Genomic DNA, 15,567 nt, shown 5'->3' on the forward strand with positions numbered 1-15,567 from the left:
GTGAAAAAAGCTTGAAATACGGGAATATATAATAATGGTGGTATTCCATTACACTTGGGGGTACCCATCTCTAAGCACTGAGTAAAATTTTTATAGTGTCATTGTGCATCTTATTTTACGTTTTGATCAGACAGATATTTGGGCTTTCCCATAGAACATGAGCACTGTCATTCTTTCTGTAATGTTGGTGTTACTATCTCCATGTCTCCTCATTTATCACTGAATATTTGATGAGACTATTACATTCTCCTATTTTAGTTTTGATTGGACAGATATTTGGGCTTTCCCTGGGCAAAATATGGATTTTGCCATTGATACTGAGACTCGAAAGAGGAACAGGGGCTCTCAATACCTCTTAGTTTATTTTCTTCCCAGTGGATTATTAAATTTTATTTTTGGCATTTTCAAGGACAGATTTTTAATTTTCAATATCTGCCAGCCTCCCCCTTTCAGAGTCAAACGTTCGTCCCCTTACTCAAAAAAAAAAAAAAAAAAAAAAAAATAGACCGGTAATTATGAAATAACCGTCTTGGGTTAACTGCACTAGGAATTATAAAATCTGTTATTCTAGTTTTTTGAATTTTTGGTTCAATTTTACATTCAAGAATTAGATTCCACACAAAATATTTATAAGTAGTTTGGTTAAAGTCATCCATAAAGGACAAGAGACTTGTGATATTAGTAAGATATTTATGGAAAGTTAATCCGGTAATTTCTAACACAAGGAAATAAAATTATAATATTGTATTATAAGAGAGGTGTTAAAAAAATTAGAGAGGGGATGAGAAGATGGTTGAAAAAACATTTTTTCATATTTTTACAATCTGTACTGTATGAACATGCTTTAGCCTTATATATTGAGAGCGACAGAATAGAGTGAAATTTAAAGTGAACCTTTTAGTCACATCGGTAAAGCGCACTTTAAAGTTAACTAAGAAACTAGGACAGTCCGACATAGTTTCCTATGTTTAATTGATTAATAAAAGTCTATCTAAACTGATTAAGAAGTTTCTTTAACTTATTTTGGAGTATCCTTCATGTTCTTAACCGGTTCAAGAGGAGGAAGTTTATGAAGATGTTGACATTAACACCGAGAGACTGGTCCGTATTGTATGCTTAGAGTGAAGAGTTTAAGTGAGGGGCAAAACTAGATTCTAAATTAACAAAACAACTTTAAAACAGCGTCTAGTGGATGAAAAAAAGTTTGACTTGCAAGGAGGGGGGGGGGGTGAGAAAAAAGAAACAGAAAAGGTTTAAATCACTGACACGCCTGGACAGTCGTGAACAGAAGCTGTAGAAAAAGAGGGGGTGAAAGGTCGCCAGTATGGTCTTAAAACATAACAGTTACTGCAATCAATTTGGGATTTGTTTTAATTTTTTCTTCCAATTTTTTCAAATCACAAAAACTAGACGAGAATGTCGGTATCCATTCATTCATCGATGTAATCAATAAACATAAAGCCCTCTACCCTGAAGCTTGTGTCACGTGGTCTCACCAACCCCCTACGGAATCGGATTATGTTTACATACTTATGTGTGTATAAATGTGTACAGTATATAACGCGTGAGGAGAGTTTATAACGAGAAAACAGACGTGAAGATGTGTAGGATATGGATTATTTCAGTCATTCTAACTGGTGAGTGGACAAAATATTGTGGTTAGTTTTGTTTAAATTGTATACTTCTTGTACATTTACAACAAAGAGCAAAATGTCAGATATTAAAACACTCTGGTTTATTTACAAACGATCTTTGTCAGTATAGCTTACTAAGACTATGCAATTTAGAATAATGTAAATTCTAACAGTACATGTTCTGTAAATGAAAATCTAAAAGAATGTTTTCTTCTCCCCGTGACACCGTCTTATTTTTAATTATTGACACCTAACATGCCTAAGGGTAGCTTTATGAGCTGGCATTTATTTTGTACCCAGGTAAACTTGTTTTTATTGTAGAATTGAAAGAAACATCAGTTGTATTTTCTAGGCACCTTTATAGTGAATTGAAATTTGTTTAAAAGAAAATGTCACCATTTAAGAGAAAGTATTGTAATTGGTCAGTGACGAAAATATTGACCAAATCTGTCAAAATGTGACATGAGCATCCAGCACTGTCCAAGGCGTTCAATCATGTCATTGTCGATATCGGTCATTCTGTATAAATATATATCACCTGGTCTGATGACCTTATGTGAAATACATTTTGTTCTCTTTTTAACCAGACAACGTTGCTTTGGCAAAAAAAATTAAATAAATAAATAAAAGACACCCCTAGGCCCCGAAAAAATTAAAAGTTAGGAACATGAACTCAAAAAGTGACAGAAATAAAAAAAACAAAAAGTGTTGAGTGTATTTTATATAACCAAAGAAATAGCTTTGACACATTTTGACATAGGATATACATGTTATACAGTGCAGTACATGTGAATCACTCACCGAACTTGTATGATTAAAAACATCTAATCAGGCGGTGACGTTTATTCAGTTTAGCAGCGTGTAACGTTTTAGTTTAATTTGTTTGTTTGTATTTATTGAATTCACTGAATTTCGACGGTGAAACATTTCAGCATATACGTACTTGTATATATAATAGATATTAAAATATCGCACCTACAAATTTGATATATGAATATATATCAATATACTTGATACTTGTTTCTAAGGAAGAATATACCTGCTATTAAATTCTATGATCGATAGCAACTGAGTCTGAAAACAGCTCAAATAGCGGTATATGGAAACACACATACTACTGAAACTGGATTCTTTGTAAATAACATGGTTGTATGCCAACATGTTTGGTGAATCAATAAATAAATTGAATTGAAATTGTAAATAAAGCACAACCATGCGCTGACCCCCCCCCCCCCCCCCGGAATTTGCAGAGTTATTAAATGTATATAGTAAAGCAACTAAGTGACCTGACCCCCCCCCCCCGAAAACGCGAACCTCTGTTAAATTGGTAGGAAAAGTCATACTTATGAAGCCTAAGAAGTGTGCAGCGGCTACCCCCCTCCCCTCCCCAATGAAATAGGTTTTTCACATTCGGGAAAACATTTTTTTGATTATCAATAAAATGCTGGGTTGGATTTTTTTTGACTGGGGTGGAACCCCCCCCCCCCCCCGGATCCGCTATAACTGTAATATTAATCATAATAATTTACTCTATTGACAAAACGTAAAATTAAACTTTATTTATATATAAGTAATTCTACTTGCATCTTAATCATAGAATAGCAAGACTCAGTCTGCTTCTTGACGACAGTTTTCTAATTCATAGTTGTACCGAGCCATATTAGGAATCCAAACAAAATACCCTTAGGTAGTCAACTCATTTTACATTCAAAATCGTTTTTCTCCTTTAATGAAACCCCTGGGAATGTATGAATGCATAACAAAGGATCAACATTTTTTAACCGTATATACCAATTACTCGGTTTTATAGCGTGAAAACACTTATTTGGAGAGAGAATTTTTTACGTGAACTTGAATTTGTGAGGTTGTAGCAATACCTGAACATAGAATCTTGATTTATACCTTTTGGACACCTAAAGTATGAGGACAATATCTAGTTTAATTAAACATTATAGTGATTCTATCATACCGCTTCTGACTTCCTTTTATATAAATGGGATTCACTGAAGGAGTGTAATTCAGTTTCAAATAATTATTACCTTATTAAGTTAAAATGTATCAGGTCTTATCCATGAACGTTCAAAACTCCAATACAATACTTCTATTTACATTTAAACTATTCGTTTTAATGGTCTGGGGTCTACTATTTCCTCATTTCTAATTTAGTTTAAGTTAGTTTTGACTGCAATATACTCCTCTTCGGTTTAAATTCATGGAGGATATGAACACAGAATTTCTATCTATTTAAGATCTTAAGAAGAAATCACAAAAGTCAATATCTTTGAATTATGTTGTATTCTGAATTAATTGGATGGAGATAAATTCAAAAATAGAATGAAAACGGTAATCTTATTGTAAATTTTGCATTTATCTTCACTCAATAAATTCAAAATGAACAATATCAATGTTTTATCCCTAAAATCCATTAACCCTAAAAGGCAAGTGGATTTTCATGGTCCAAGATTCACCTTTGAAATTGCCCAATTCAGCGAATTTGTTTGGGGGGGGGGGGCTTTCCACCGTCAAAATGACGTTATGGGTGGATGAAGCCTTAATCCACAGTTTTGGGGATTGTTTTAAGAAAACACTTGATAAGGTATGATTCTGATTTACTTTGTGCAGACTTTTTCTCCATTGACTTAAAACTTTTGGGAATAGAAGCAAATATCGTGCTTTTCATGCTAGATTCGTGATTCTTCAGACGTTTTACAATGCTTTTATAGTAAGAATATGATTAAATAATTCCTAGCTCTCTGATTGGCTGAGATCCAACACTGTCACCTCCCTAGTGACCATAAGAATTTATTTTTTCTATAAAACTAGATTGAGAATGTCTAAATTGATACAAATAATTCTGAAAAGTGTTTTTGACTTGCACCCGACTTCCACTCAGGTGAACATAACATTTATGCACATAGAATCGGGGATGGCGGGTGGGGTGGGGGGAGTGGGTAGATGGGCTACAGTATAATCAAATCTCTCGTACGTTAATGGACCCTAACCTACATCCCCCCCCCCCGCTTTCAAAATGGATGCTTTATGTGCTTGACATTTATTTTTTTCTACATCGCAACGAAAAGAAATTTAGATTTGTGTATTTTAAACCGCTTCTCTCATTGCATTTGGATAGGACTTCAGCAGATGTAAACAAGTAAGATATCATGGATTGCTTAACGAGTTTGTATCATCAGAAAATAGAACATTTAATTGCTGGGGGTTTTTAAGTCAAAACGATAATTTAGCCATCTCCGAAGTACAATATTGTACTCCTCCTAACTGTGTCTGAATCATCATATTGACTTCAAAAACAGCAGTAATTATATAACATTTCTACATTTAGTTTGCCATGGCAACGACCAGTTGTATAGATGTCCTTCGCACCTGCCGAGAGATGCATACCTAAAAACTTTTGGAGAGAAGTGTTACCAGTTCGTAAATGTGGAGAAGTACTGGACACATGCCCGGGACACGTGCTCGTCACGTGGTGGGATGCTGGTCCAGATCAGAACAGCACAGATTCAGCAATTCGTCATGGAGTCCCTCCGAAGCCTTAGCTGGAACAGAAATGGCGTATGGATCGGCGCGCACGACCTTGATGCTGAAGGTCATTGGAAATGGGTGGAAGGTTAGGTTTATTAACTTAGGTGTAGATTTGGGGACCTTTTCCAGAGTGGAGAGTCTTGATTACTTTTAAAAGAATGTAACTTTTAAGTTCAACCAGGAAGAGAAAAGGGGGGGGGGGGGAGGGGAGAAGTTTGATGATATCACTGAGTTGATTTCTTTCATAAAGAATTAAATATCATGTTCCCATACCGCCCCATACACACCAGTATATAAGTAGATGTATATATGCAATTATTTGTTGGAAATATTTAAGTTATAATCCTGAAATTTAAAACACACAAACAAATGTCAAATACCTTATCGCATCTAACATCCGATCTCATTCCAGTTAACGTTCGAATTAGAATGTTATAAATCAGTAAAGGGATCGTAAAAAAGCTAATGTGATAAGAGGACAACCATTTGATTACGGAAAAGGGTGTGTGTGCATACTTTGGAAATAGTAATATATCCTTGAAAATGATGAAAATAAATTATCTTTCCTCCATTGGGAAGAAAATAAATAATCTGACCATGACACATCCTCCCCCTCTTTGAAATAGAGTTTTCGAGTTTAGGTAGACTTTCTTCTTCTACTTCTTCTTTTTTTTTATTTTTTTGCTTGCTTGCTTGCTTGTCAACGTCTACACTTTTCTAGGGAAGAAAATAAATAAACTTTCTTTGGTCATCCTGGGAATAAATATCTTTTTCTCCTGGGAGGACATGAACATAACTAATCTGACTCGACATAATTTGCCCCCCCCCCCCCCCTTAGAAACAAATGGTCGTCCTCTAAGGGGTTTAAACAACTTCTTCCTCCTGTTCGATCAGTGCACACAGAAGTATTAAGTTATTAACATGTTAGACAATCATAAGGAACTCTTATACGTTATTTTTTGTTAATTTTTGTGCACCCATATTAGAACTAAGATGTTGACACGTCGAGACACGTTCAATGAGTTACCTTGGTAAGGTTGATAGTACACTGTGTATTTCATTTCAGAGCAGTGTCCTCTGTCCTGAGGTTTTGCTGGCGTCAAATTTGTTTCGCTAAATTTATGGATTTGTTGTTTTCAAAAGCAAAAAAATTGTTGTGTTATATGTAACCAATGTAAAAATAATAATAATAATAAAAAAAACCCTACATACAGTGAGAAACCCCACTCTTTATTTTAGGGCATCCGTTAACCTACAGTAACTGGGCCCCGGACCAGCCCGGAGGCTGCACCCTGTTTTACTGCGGGGAGGACTGTGCCAATCTCAGACTGGACGACCACGGACGGTGGCATGATTACGACTGCAGTCTGCCTCCTTACACTTATTCTTTCATATGTGAATTTTGTGCGTATTAGTTTCTGTATAATTTTGTCTTTAACAAATTAAAACAAATAGCATTAAAACAATAACCAAAGAGAACGTGTTAGTGTAAACTAAATATGGATACTGGTATAAAGCTGTAAATTTACGTTTTTTGTTTGGTACAGACATGGGTCCTGCTACAACTACAACATCCACAACAACAACAACCACGCCCACCACTACAACCACGCCCACCACTACGACCACGCCCACCACCAAAACCACGCCCACTACAACCACCATGGCCACTTCAACAACCAAGTCCACCACAACCACTTCAACCACCACAACCACGCCCATACCACTGACGTCAACAAGCTCCGCCCCCTCTACCACTACATCCACACCTCCAAGCACAAGTAGTGATTCTGGGGACCCATCAGTTTTACAAGGTAATTTATCTTCTTGGTCACAAGTATTTTTAAAAGATCTTGGATTATAGCATAAAACTGACAAGTAATGTGGAAGATGACTTTTGTTGACAATGGATATTTAAACATTCTCATTGAAGAGGAAGATTATGTCTTTATTTTGCAAATCGAGATTTTTATTTAAAAAATAAAATATGTCAGAAAGACAATATCACTAGGTGAGGGTATAAAGTAAACGGTTAGTCCGAAATATCTGACGTTTTCCAGGTTTTTTTTTTTTTTTTTTTTACGATTTTGGTATTTTACGTGCCAGGAAAACTATCGTGACAAAGCGCCTGGAAAACGTAAGATATTTCGGACTAATAAACGGTCAAAGCTGTTTGTTTTTGTGAATACTTCACTATATAAGAAATTAAGAAAAAATTAAACATAGAAAGAATATGTTTAAAAATAAGAATTTTTCCCTGAAAAATTGCTTTTTATTGATGTATTCTTGGAAGCTTTCAAAATCAGCAAAAATACTTTGAATATTTTAATTATTTAGAAACTAGACAGGAATACTTCCTTTTATGTTATTGAGCTGTTTTGAAATCCGGTTGACTTAAAAAAAAAAAATTAAAAACTGTGTGTGGATGTTTATATGGACTTCTTTAGCATCCCTTTCCGATATTTATTCCAACAAATACCAAAATACCCTGAACTTCAGACCTTCAAATGGGATTAATTTTTAGAAATCGTGCTCAGCCTTTAAAACTTTAGTCAATATAGTTTATATCATATGTATCAACACAAGCATTCATGTAGTGGAATACGATTATATAGATTTATATTTAGAATGGCGTGCATGTATTCGCCTGTCAAGAATTGACGTGTTGTCAAGGTTATATATAATTATAGATACATCCTGTCCTTTGGCTTTTAAGTATTTGTCACTCAGGTCAAGAAATGAAACTCTTCAAGCTTAATACAGGATATAGTTTGAAAGAAAAATTACAAAAAATTATCAAGAAATATTTGTATTTCTTATGATTATGACTCACGGGATTTCTCAGTTATTATTGTAGATATGTCTTTAAGCTAATCTGTATGGATAATAACAGCAGGCACATCATTTTTTCTTTTTTGATATTCAAGGACATATGTCATTGTATTTATATTATTATAGTACATGTATTCTTTGATACATATTGTAATTGGACATGTACACTTAGCTGCAGAACTGTATCTCTTTGGAACAAGGTATTCGTATAGTCATCAGGGGGCGGATATAACAATTTTTCAAAGGGGGTTTCCAGGGTGGTCCCCCGACGCACATTCAAACATAGACTCACATACACAGGGAAAGAAATTAATGACTTATTTAAGTTAGTTCCCTGAGAAGATGGTCCGAAAATGATATAGCCAAATTCAGAAAATTTCGCCAGAATATTTCAATGATAACAAATTGAAATCTGGCATGTTACTAATCGTGTATTGAATGTAGTAATACATGTATATTTTCTATCAGTCACTCATAAATGAAAACGCTTTGTGAAACGGTTGGGGGATGAAGATAAACGAATGAAAAGAAATACGCGAGACTCTAGCTGTCTAGTATAAGTGGAATAGACAAAGATTGCCGATCGAGTTGTTTTGAACTACGTTTATAAATATTCCAAGAGTATAAGACGTAAAAAATATCTTTTCCAGAAAACATGTTTTCTCCCCCCTCTCTCTCTCCACGTGGCAAAAATAAAGGAGAGAGGTTCCAACCCCCGGACCCCCCCCCCTTCGGTCTGGATCCGCCAATGGACATACCAGAGTATGTAAATGATGCCAGAGTATGCAAATGATGCCAGAATATGTAAATGATAACAGAGTACCGGTCTTGTAGAGTAGGTTTTCCCCTCTAATATCTTTCCCCCCGGAAAACTGGCTCTAGAGTAGGATTTCCACCCGGAAAATAGGCTTTAGAGTAGGAACCCCCCCCCCCCCCGGAAAAATGACTTTAGGATTTCCCCTACGAAAATCCTGATTTTTTTTTTTTTTATCCCAGAGAGCCATATTTTTTCATCTAGTATCCTACTGTGTCTACTTTGCCTTTTCCTTCAAAATATTCATCTATTTTTTCCCCAATATTTTAGTATTGGTTTATCTTCTAATATACAGTCCTTTTTTTCAGCAGTTAGACAGAATCCGGATGATAAAAACCTAAGCGGAGGTATGTTTTATTATAGAATATCTGTTGATAAGAATTTTATAATAAACATCATAGAACTTATCATTAATGTTTCTATATATTATAGGAGAGATAGCGGGGATCATTGTTTCTCTGTCCATCATTAATATTTCTATATATTATAGGAGAGATAGCGGGGATCATTGTTTCTCTGTCCATCATTAATATTTCTATATATTATAGGAGAGATAGCGGGTATTATTGTTTCGCTGCTTCTTGTGGCCTTTATTGGCGGCTTCCTGTGTGCTGTGATTGTCGTCAGAAGAAGGCAAGTTTTATAGATTCTTCCTAGCTACTTCTTTATTTTTTCTGTTAAAAACAATTTAACTTACCTTAAATACTCCTAGCTAAGGTGATAAAAAACACAATACACATATTTGGACAATTTACTATAGTCACTCTAAAAGAAGTGATAGCCATATATTTGCAATAAAACCTTAAACGTCATGCTTTTTATTACAGACGAAAAGAGTTACCAAATCAAGAATATACTGTCACTTTTGACAATGTAACCTATGTTATACGGGCTCTTAACCCATTCCAGCGCGACCAAAGCCAGAGCAGACATTTAGTGTTAAACGGTACGATAGGAGAACCCCCTCCACAATACGAAGAATTAGACAACCAAAGAAACAACATTAGTTCCATACGTTACCAAAGTGAGCGACAAGAAAACCATTACGATACAGCTGACATCACACCAAAGAAATATAAACCCACAGTAAACATGGAAACGTGCACAAAAACTGTGGAATTTGAGAAAACAATGCCGCCAGCCTACGAGGCTAGCTACGAAAAGAAATTGCATTTATACGACGTGCCAGACGAGAGTTGTATTTCACACGAAGAACAACCTTATCATGAAATATCACTGCCAGCACGACATTTTGCTAGTGCTAATCCTTACAGTCTGCCAGATGAGGGCGCCACTGGCTACGAGACGCCAGTGAGACATGAACATCACAATGACGGTTACGTGGATACGGAGCAAAGTCACCCGACAGAGGGCGCTAGCTACAATAATGATTTGTATGACGTATCTGATGCCTGAACTGTCAAAAGAATTCCTCTTTTACTTTGATCAACGCTTTAAAACAGGGAAGATGCAATATCAAACAGGATATTATTCTTTTATGTGTGTTAGGCTATTGACCGTAGATTGCTTTCAGATAAAACTTTTATGTAAAGCAAATTGTGGACCCAAATAGTTGTCAGTAAAGAAATAAAGATGAACAAATCCATTACTGATTTGCTGCCATGCATCTCATGTAAAATCCGTGCCAAATTTGTAACTCATTTCAGTTGATATCATTGTTTTGTACAACATTCACATTTCAGTCCTTAAGATGATTTTTTTACGCAAATGAATAAACAGATCAATCAGCAACATTAAAAAGGGTATTGGAAATATAATTTCTTTTTTGTAAACAAAGAGACGTTATTTTTTCTACTATGTGTATTAAAAATTAAATGGACCAAAAAAAAAAACAACAAACAAACAAAAAAAAACCCAAACAAACAAAAAAACACCAACAACAAAATAATTTGATTATATTCGCTTGTAATTGTCAGTACAGTGGATTGAATGGAACAGACAGTCAAGTTTTATCGTCGGCTGTTGGTCAAGCCTCCTTAAGGTACTGGTCATAAATGTATATTCAGCACATGGAATTTATTAACTTTTAAATTGGGCGTCCACATAGAAGGTAAGTACAATAAATGCCATAAAGAGATAGCATCCATCAAAGGAACACGTGGTCAGCGTTGTAGCTATGTTTAGTGTTATACTAAAATTTTATTTACGGATCTTTACAGTACCTCTTTAATTTCAACATTAAAAGACTGGTGTATTCAAGTTAATGATTTAGTTTAGACAAAATATCAAGGTTGTCTTGCTCGCACTATTAACTGTTAATCTTATAATTATTTCTTAATCAGAAGTCTCTGATGAGACTGTAGCTCTACTGGTCTGTACATATACATGTACAAAGAAAAAGTAGCACTTGGATTTGAAACTTTGCAACATGCAGCAATAAATAGAATTATGTATCTTAATGTAGTCTACTTGTGTGCCAAGTTATATTGAAATCAAACAAAAACTATAGGAGGAGTAGCGTTTTAAAGGAATTTCACAGAAATTTCTAATTTTAGTAACCATGACAACACCGTTCATCGAAATCAAAAACCGATGCACTGAATTATGTATCTTAGTGTAGTCTACTTGTGTGCCAAGTTATATTGAAATCGGACCAAAACTGTAGGAGGAGTAATGTTTTAAAGGAATTTCACAGAAATTCCTAGTAACCAAGGCAACACCGTTCATCAAAATCAAAAACTGATGCACTAAATTATGTATCTTAATGTAGTTTACTTGTATGCCAAATCATATCGAAATCAGACCAAAACTGTAGGAGGAGTAGCATTTTAAAGGAATTTCACAGAAATTTCTATTTTTAGTAACCATGGCTACACCGTTCATCGAAATCAAAAACCGATGCACTAAATTATGTATCTTAGTGTAGTCTACTTGTGTGCCAAGTTATATTGAAATCAGAACAAAACTGTAGGAGGAGTAGCATTTTAAAGGAATTTCACAGATACATGTATTTCTATTTTTTATAAAAAAAAAAAAAAAAACACTTTTTTTTTACCTTTTAAATCTATGGATAAAATCTAGGAAACATAAAACTTACAGAAAAGAAATATTAAGAATAAAGGCCTTGTCACACGTAAGGCACATGTGAAAAAACCCCATCAAAAACCAGAGTATACAATCGGAAAGGTCCTGAAACAGGTAATGCACATGTCTAATGTAAATGCTATATCTTCTCTTATTCAAAAGTTATCAGCAATGTTAAATTTTTTGAAAATTAGGTCAAACTTCAAGGTCATGGGCTTAAAATTATGGTACATTTTGATTGAAATACTTGTCATAGGTGATGCATGTGTCAATTTGAATGCATTTTCTCTATATAATCATTAAAGCCCCGGACCCCTGACCCAGGGGCCATGAAATTCACAATTTTGGAAGAGGCATCCTTCCTCATCATAACTATGTACATAGTTCATTGGTTTAATACCCAGGAGCAGAGGAGAAGATTTTCAAAGAATTCATGCGGTTTCACTATATACATGTAATCATTAGAGCCCCGCCCTAACACCAGAACCCCTGACCCAGGGGCCATGTAATTCAAAATTTTGGTAGAGGGCTCAATGCTGATTACAATCATGCCAACAGTTTGGCTGCTTGATGCCCAAGAGTAAAGAAGAAGATTTTTAAAGATTGTATTTATTTTGATGGTTTAAGCTCAACCCCTCAGGCCCAGGGGGTGGGGGGTGGGGGGGGGGGCAGGGCAATGAAATCCACAATTTTTACTCCCCTTTACCCATAGTTGTTATATGCCAAAATTGGTTGAAATTGGTTCAGTGGTTTCAGATAAGAAGCTGAAAATGTTTAAATGTTAACACGCAACGCACGACAATGGACGAAAACAGAAAATTACAAGTGCCTCTGAAGTTTATGAAGCAAAATCTAGTCCGGATGTATGAAGCGCCGTCTTGGTATTTATTGCCCTTAAGTGATATCACTTACTGGAATAGGTGATATCACCTATACGTTTTGAATTGGTGATATCACCTATTCGAATAGGTGATATCACTTATTTGTATTTCTTACAACATTGAATGTCGCCCACGTGGCGCAGTGGTAGAGCGTCTGCTCTAGAGTCGCGGAGTAAAGAGTTGATCCTTACGTCGCGGGTTCGAATCCCACTGTGGGACGTGGAGACCGGTCCTTCGGATGAGACCATATCAACCGAGGTCCCGTGTCGCAGTAGGTGCTGCCACAAAAAAGATCCCTCACTGCTCAATGGCCCTGAGTGCCGAGCATAGGTCAATATTTGCATCTCTCCACCGGCAAGTGGTGGCGTCTCCATATGAGTGAAAAATTCTCGAGAGGGACGTTAAACAACAACAAAATGAATAGGTGATATAACCTATTTGCATAAGTGATATCACCTATTTGAATAAGTGATATCACCTATTCATATCATAAAGGTGATATCACTAATTCAAATAGGTAATACATGTATCACCTATTCGAATAAGTGATATCACTTATACAAATAGGTGAATCACCAACTCAAATCAAATAGATGATATCACCTATTCGAATAAGTGGTATCACTTATTCGAATTTAAGTGATACCATCAATTCAAAAGCTGAATAGGTGATGTCACTAATTCGAATAGGTGATATCCCTATTGAATATAGGTGATATCACCTATTCGAATGGGTGATATCACTTAATGGCAGTAAATACCAAAATGTCCCCTCATATGAATGTTGCATGATCCGGCCAATTTCCTTGAAACCAGTGGTGTCCGAATTAGACATGTTTTACTCTATTTTATTATTGATTTATGATGCACCCTAGACAATAGAACAAGGGAGACAAACAAGAAAATAATTTTGAATGATTTTGTGTGTGATTTGGGGGGGGGGGGGGTGTCCAAATCAACAAGAAATTCAAATTTGTGACGTGGTTTGGTGGGTGGGGGAAGAGAGCTTGGGGAGGGGAACAAATACAAAATATAAAGACCTTCAAAAAATAACAATTAAAAAAGTAATTGTGGTATCGTATGTGGAAGGCGGTTTTGTTTAAATTTTTAGTAAAGGGTCTTAAGTTATTCTTTATGCTACTTTATTATATGAAATTAATAAAACTGATAATTCTACAGTGATCCTTTAATAACCCCCTTCCCCGTATCTAAGATCTTACTTTGCATACAGCCTTAGGAACAGCTGAAATTGATTGACTGGGACGTCACTGCAACGAAAATTGTAAGCAGGACCCCTCCCTCTTTATATGCAGCTTTATACCCACCCCCCCCCCCCTTACCTATGCAGCAATATACCTCATCACATGGAGTTTATATCTCTCAGTTGATTCGATACGGAAGAGCATGCTCTACGTATGAACAATTTCTAAAACGAGGTAAATTAATGACAAACAAGTTGATGAAACCAGAATACCAACAGTCTCGTTTAAAGCCATCATTTCGTAAGTTCCATGGTCGATACAATGACCTTGTCAGCAAATACAATCTATCTTTAAGTCAAATGCTGACTGACGTTTTTCATACTAATTGTTAGGCCATTATTTACCCACTGATTTGTCCACGGATTTTCCCGTTATTTCCTGATCATGACAAGAGCACACGGCGGGTGTGACCGGTCGTCAGGGAATGCTCACTCCTTCATGGCACCCGATCCCACCTCTGATGTTTTAGAGGTCCCTGTTTGCTCTGCTCCTGATTTGTATTGTTTGAATGGACTTTTAAGCTGTTTATTTTGGATTTCAGCGGGTTTTTGCCAGATTAATTGTTTGTTGTGCTTTAACTACTTTTATACCCTTTCTGCCGCCGTTACTATTTCCTCATTTACAAAGAAATAAATCTCAGTTCATCAGCTAGTGACTCCCTCTCAAATACAATAAAAATTCCAAAACTCAAAATGAGAGCCGTTATAATACTTAGCACTTATAAATATGAATGAATAAATAATTATGTAAATTACTTCTTTATATACTTAACAAATTATAAAAACTACACATTATTTCCCTAATACACAATCTTGGAGAGAAAAAATTAAACGGTTAGTACTCCCAAAACAAAATTGAAAATAACGGATTGGGAAGAAAAAGAGGGGAACAGCTTATAAAGTAGGGATATCAATGGCAGCAGGTCATAAAATTCTTACAATATACCTCGGATACAGTAAGATTAAGGGAGATGGGAATGTATGAGAAACGGAAGCTGTGTGTGTCATGTGAAATAAAAATGATTAGACTATTTGAAGGGGAAAAATCGAACACTTTCAGATTAAGTAATGGGAGATAAAGCTTGGATGCATTACTTTCAGTTCCAAATATAATTTAATAAAGTATTGAAAACAGAAAACGTCCACTTATTGCGCTGTCAGAGGCAAAAACATACATAAGTACTAGTATTCTAGATGTTGTTTTCCTTGATAAGGGTGTTGTGTTTCAATGTTCTATTCCAATGAACAAGAGCATTGAAAAAAGTACAAATACAAAATTTTAAAGAAAATTAAATAGCAATACAAACTCAGACCATTTAAAAACTTGATATAAGGGTTTTCCCTTTATTCACCGATTTTCTCAGTAAAGAGGGGGTTACTGCCTTCCCTCTCCCTGCCATCCTCACAATGTCAAGGTTTTGTGATTCCGGAACTCCACACAAACCCTTGACATAAGTCGTTATCTTAAAGTTGGGCTAGAAAGCTATCATTTCATTTGTTCCTGGTCTAGGACTGGAACCAATCAGAAAACAGCTTTTCTTGTAGGTGAGTTTTGTAAAC

General features: G+C 35.6%; 1 protein-coding gene across 1 annotated transcript; it reads left to right on the plus strand.

Moving 5' to 3' along the window:
- Positions 1-1,457: 1,457 nt before the first annotated feature.
- Positions 1,458-10,650, plus strand: LOC133172627 (probable serine/threonine-protein kinase mkcB). Its single transcript, XM_061307558.1, has 7 exons — positions 1,458-1,637; positions 4,975-5,259; positions 6,414-6,578; positions 6,722-6,988; positions 9,129-9,167; positions 9,369-9,453; positions 9,648-10,650. The coding sequence occupies exons 1-7, from the start codon at positions 1,601-1,603 to the stop codon at positions 10,234-10,236; spliced, it is 1,467 nt and encodes a 488-aa protein (XP_061163542.1). The 5' UTR covers positions 1,458-1,600; the 3' UTR covers positions 10,237-10,650.
- Positions 10,651-15,567: the final 4,917 nt, after the last annotated feature.

The sequence above is a fragment of the Saccostrea echinata genome, unplaced genomic scaffold, assembly GCF_033153115.1.
Source record: "Saccostrea echinata isolate AGI-Se365-2 ecotype Australia unplaced genomic scaffold, CSIRO_AGI_Sech_v1 ptg000054l, whole genome shotgun sequence".
In the NCBI taxonomy this organism is placed as follows: domain Eukaryota; kingdom Metazoa; phylum Mollusca; class Bivalvia; order Ostreida; family Ostreidae; genus Saccostrea; species Saccostrea echinata.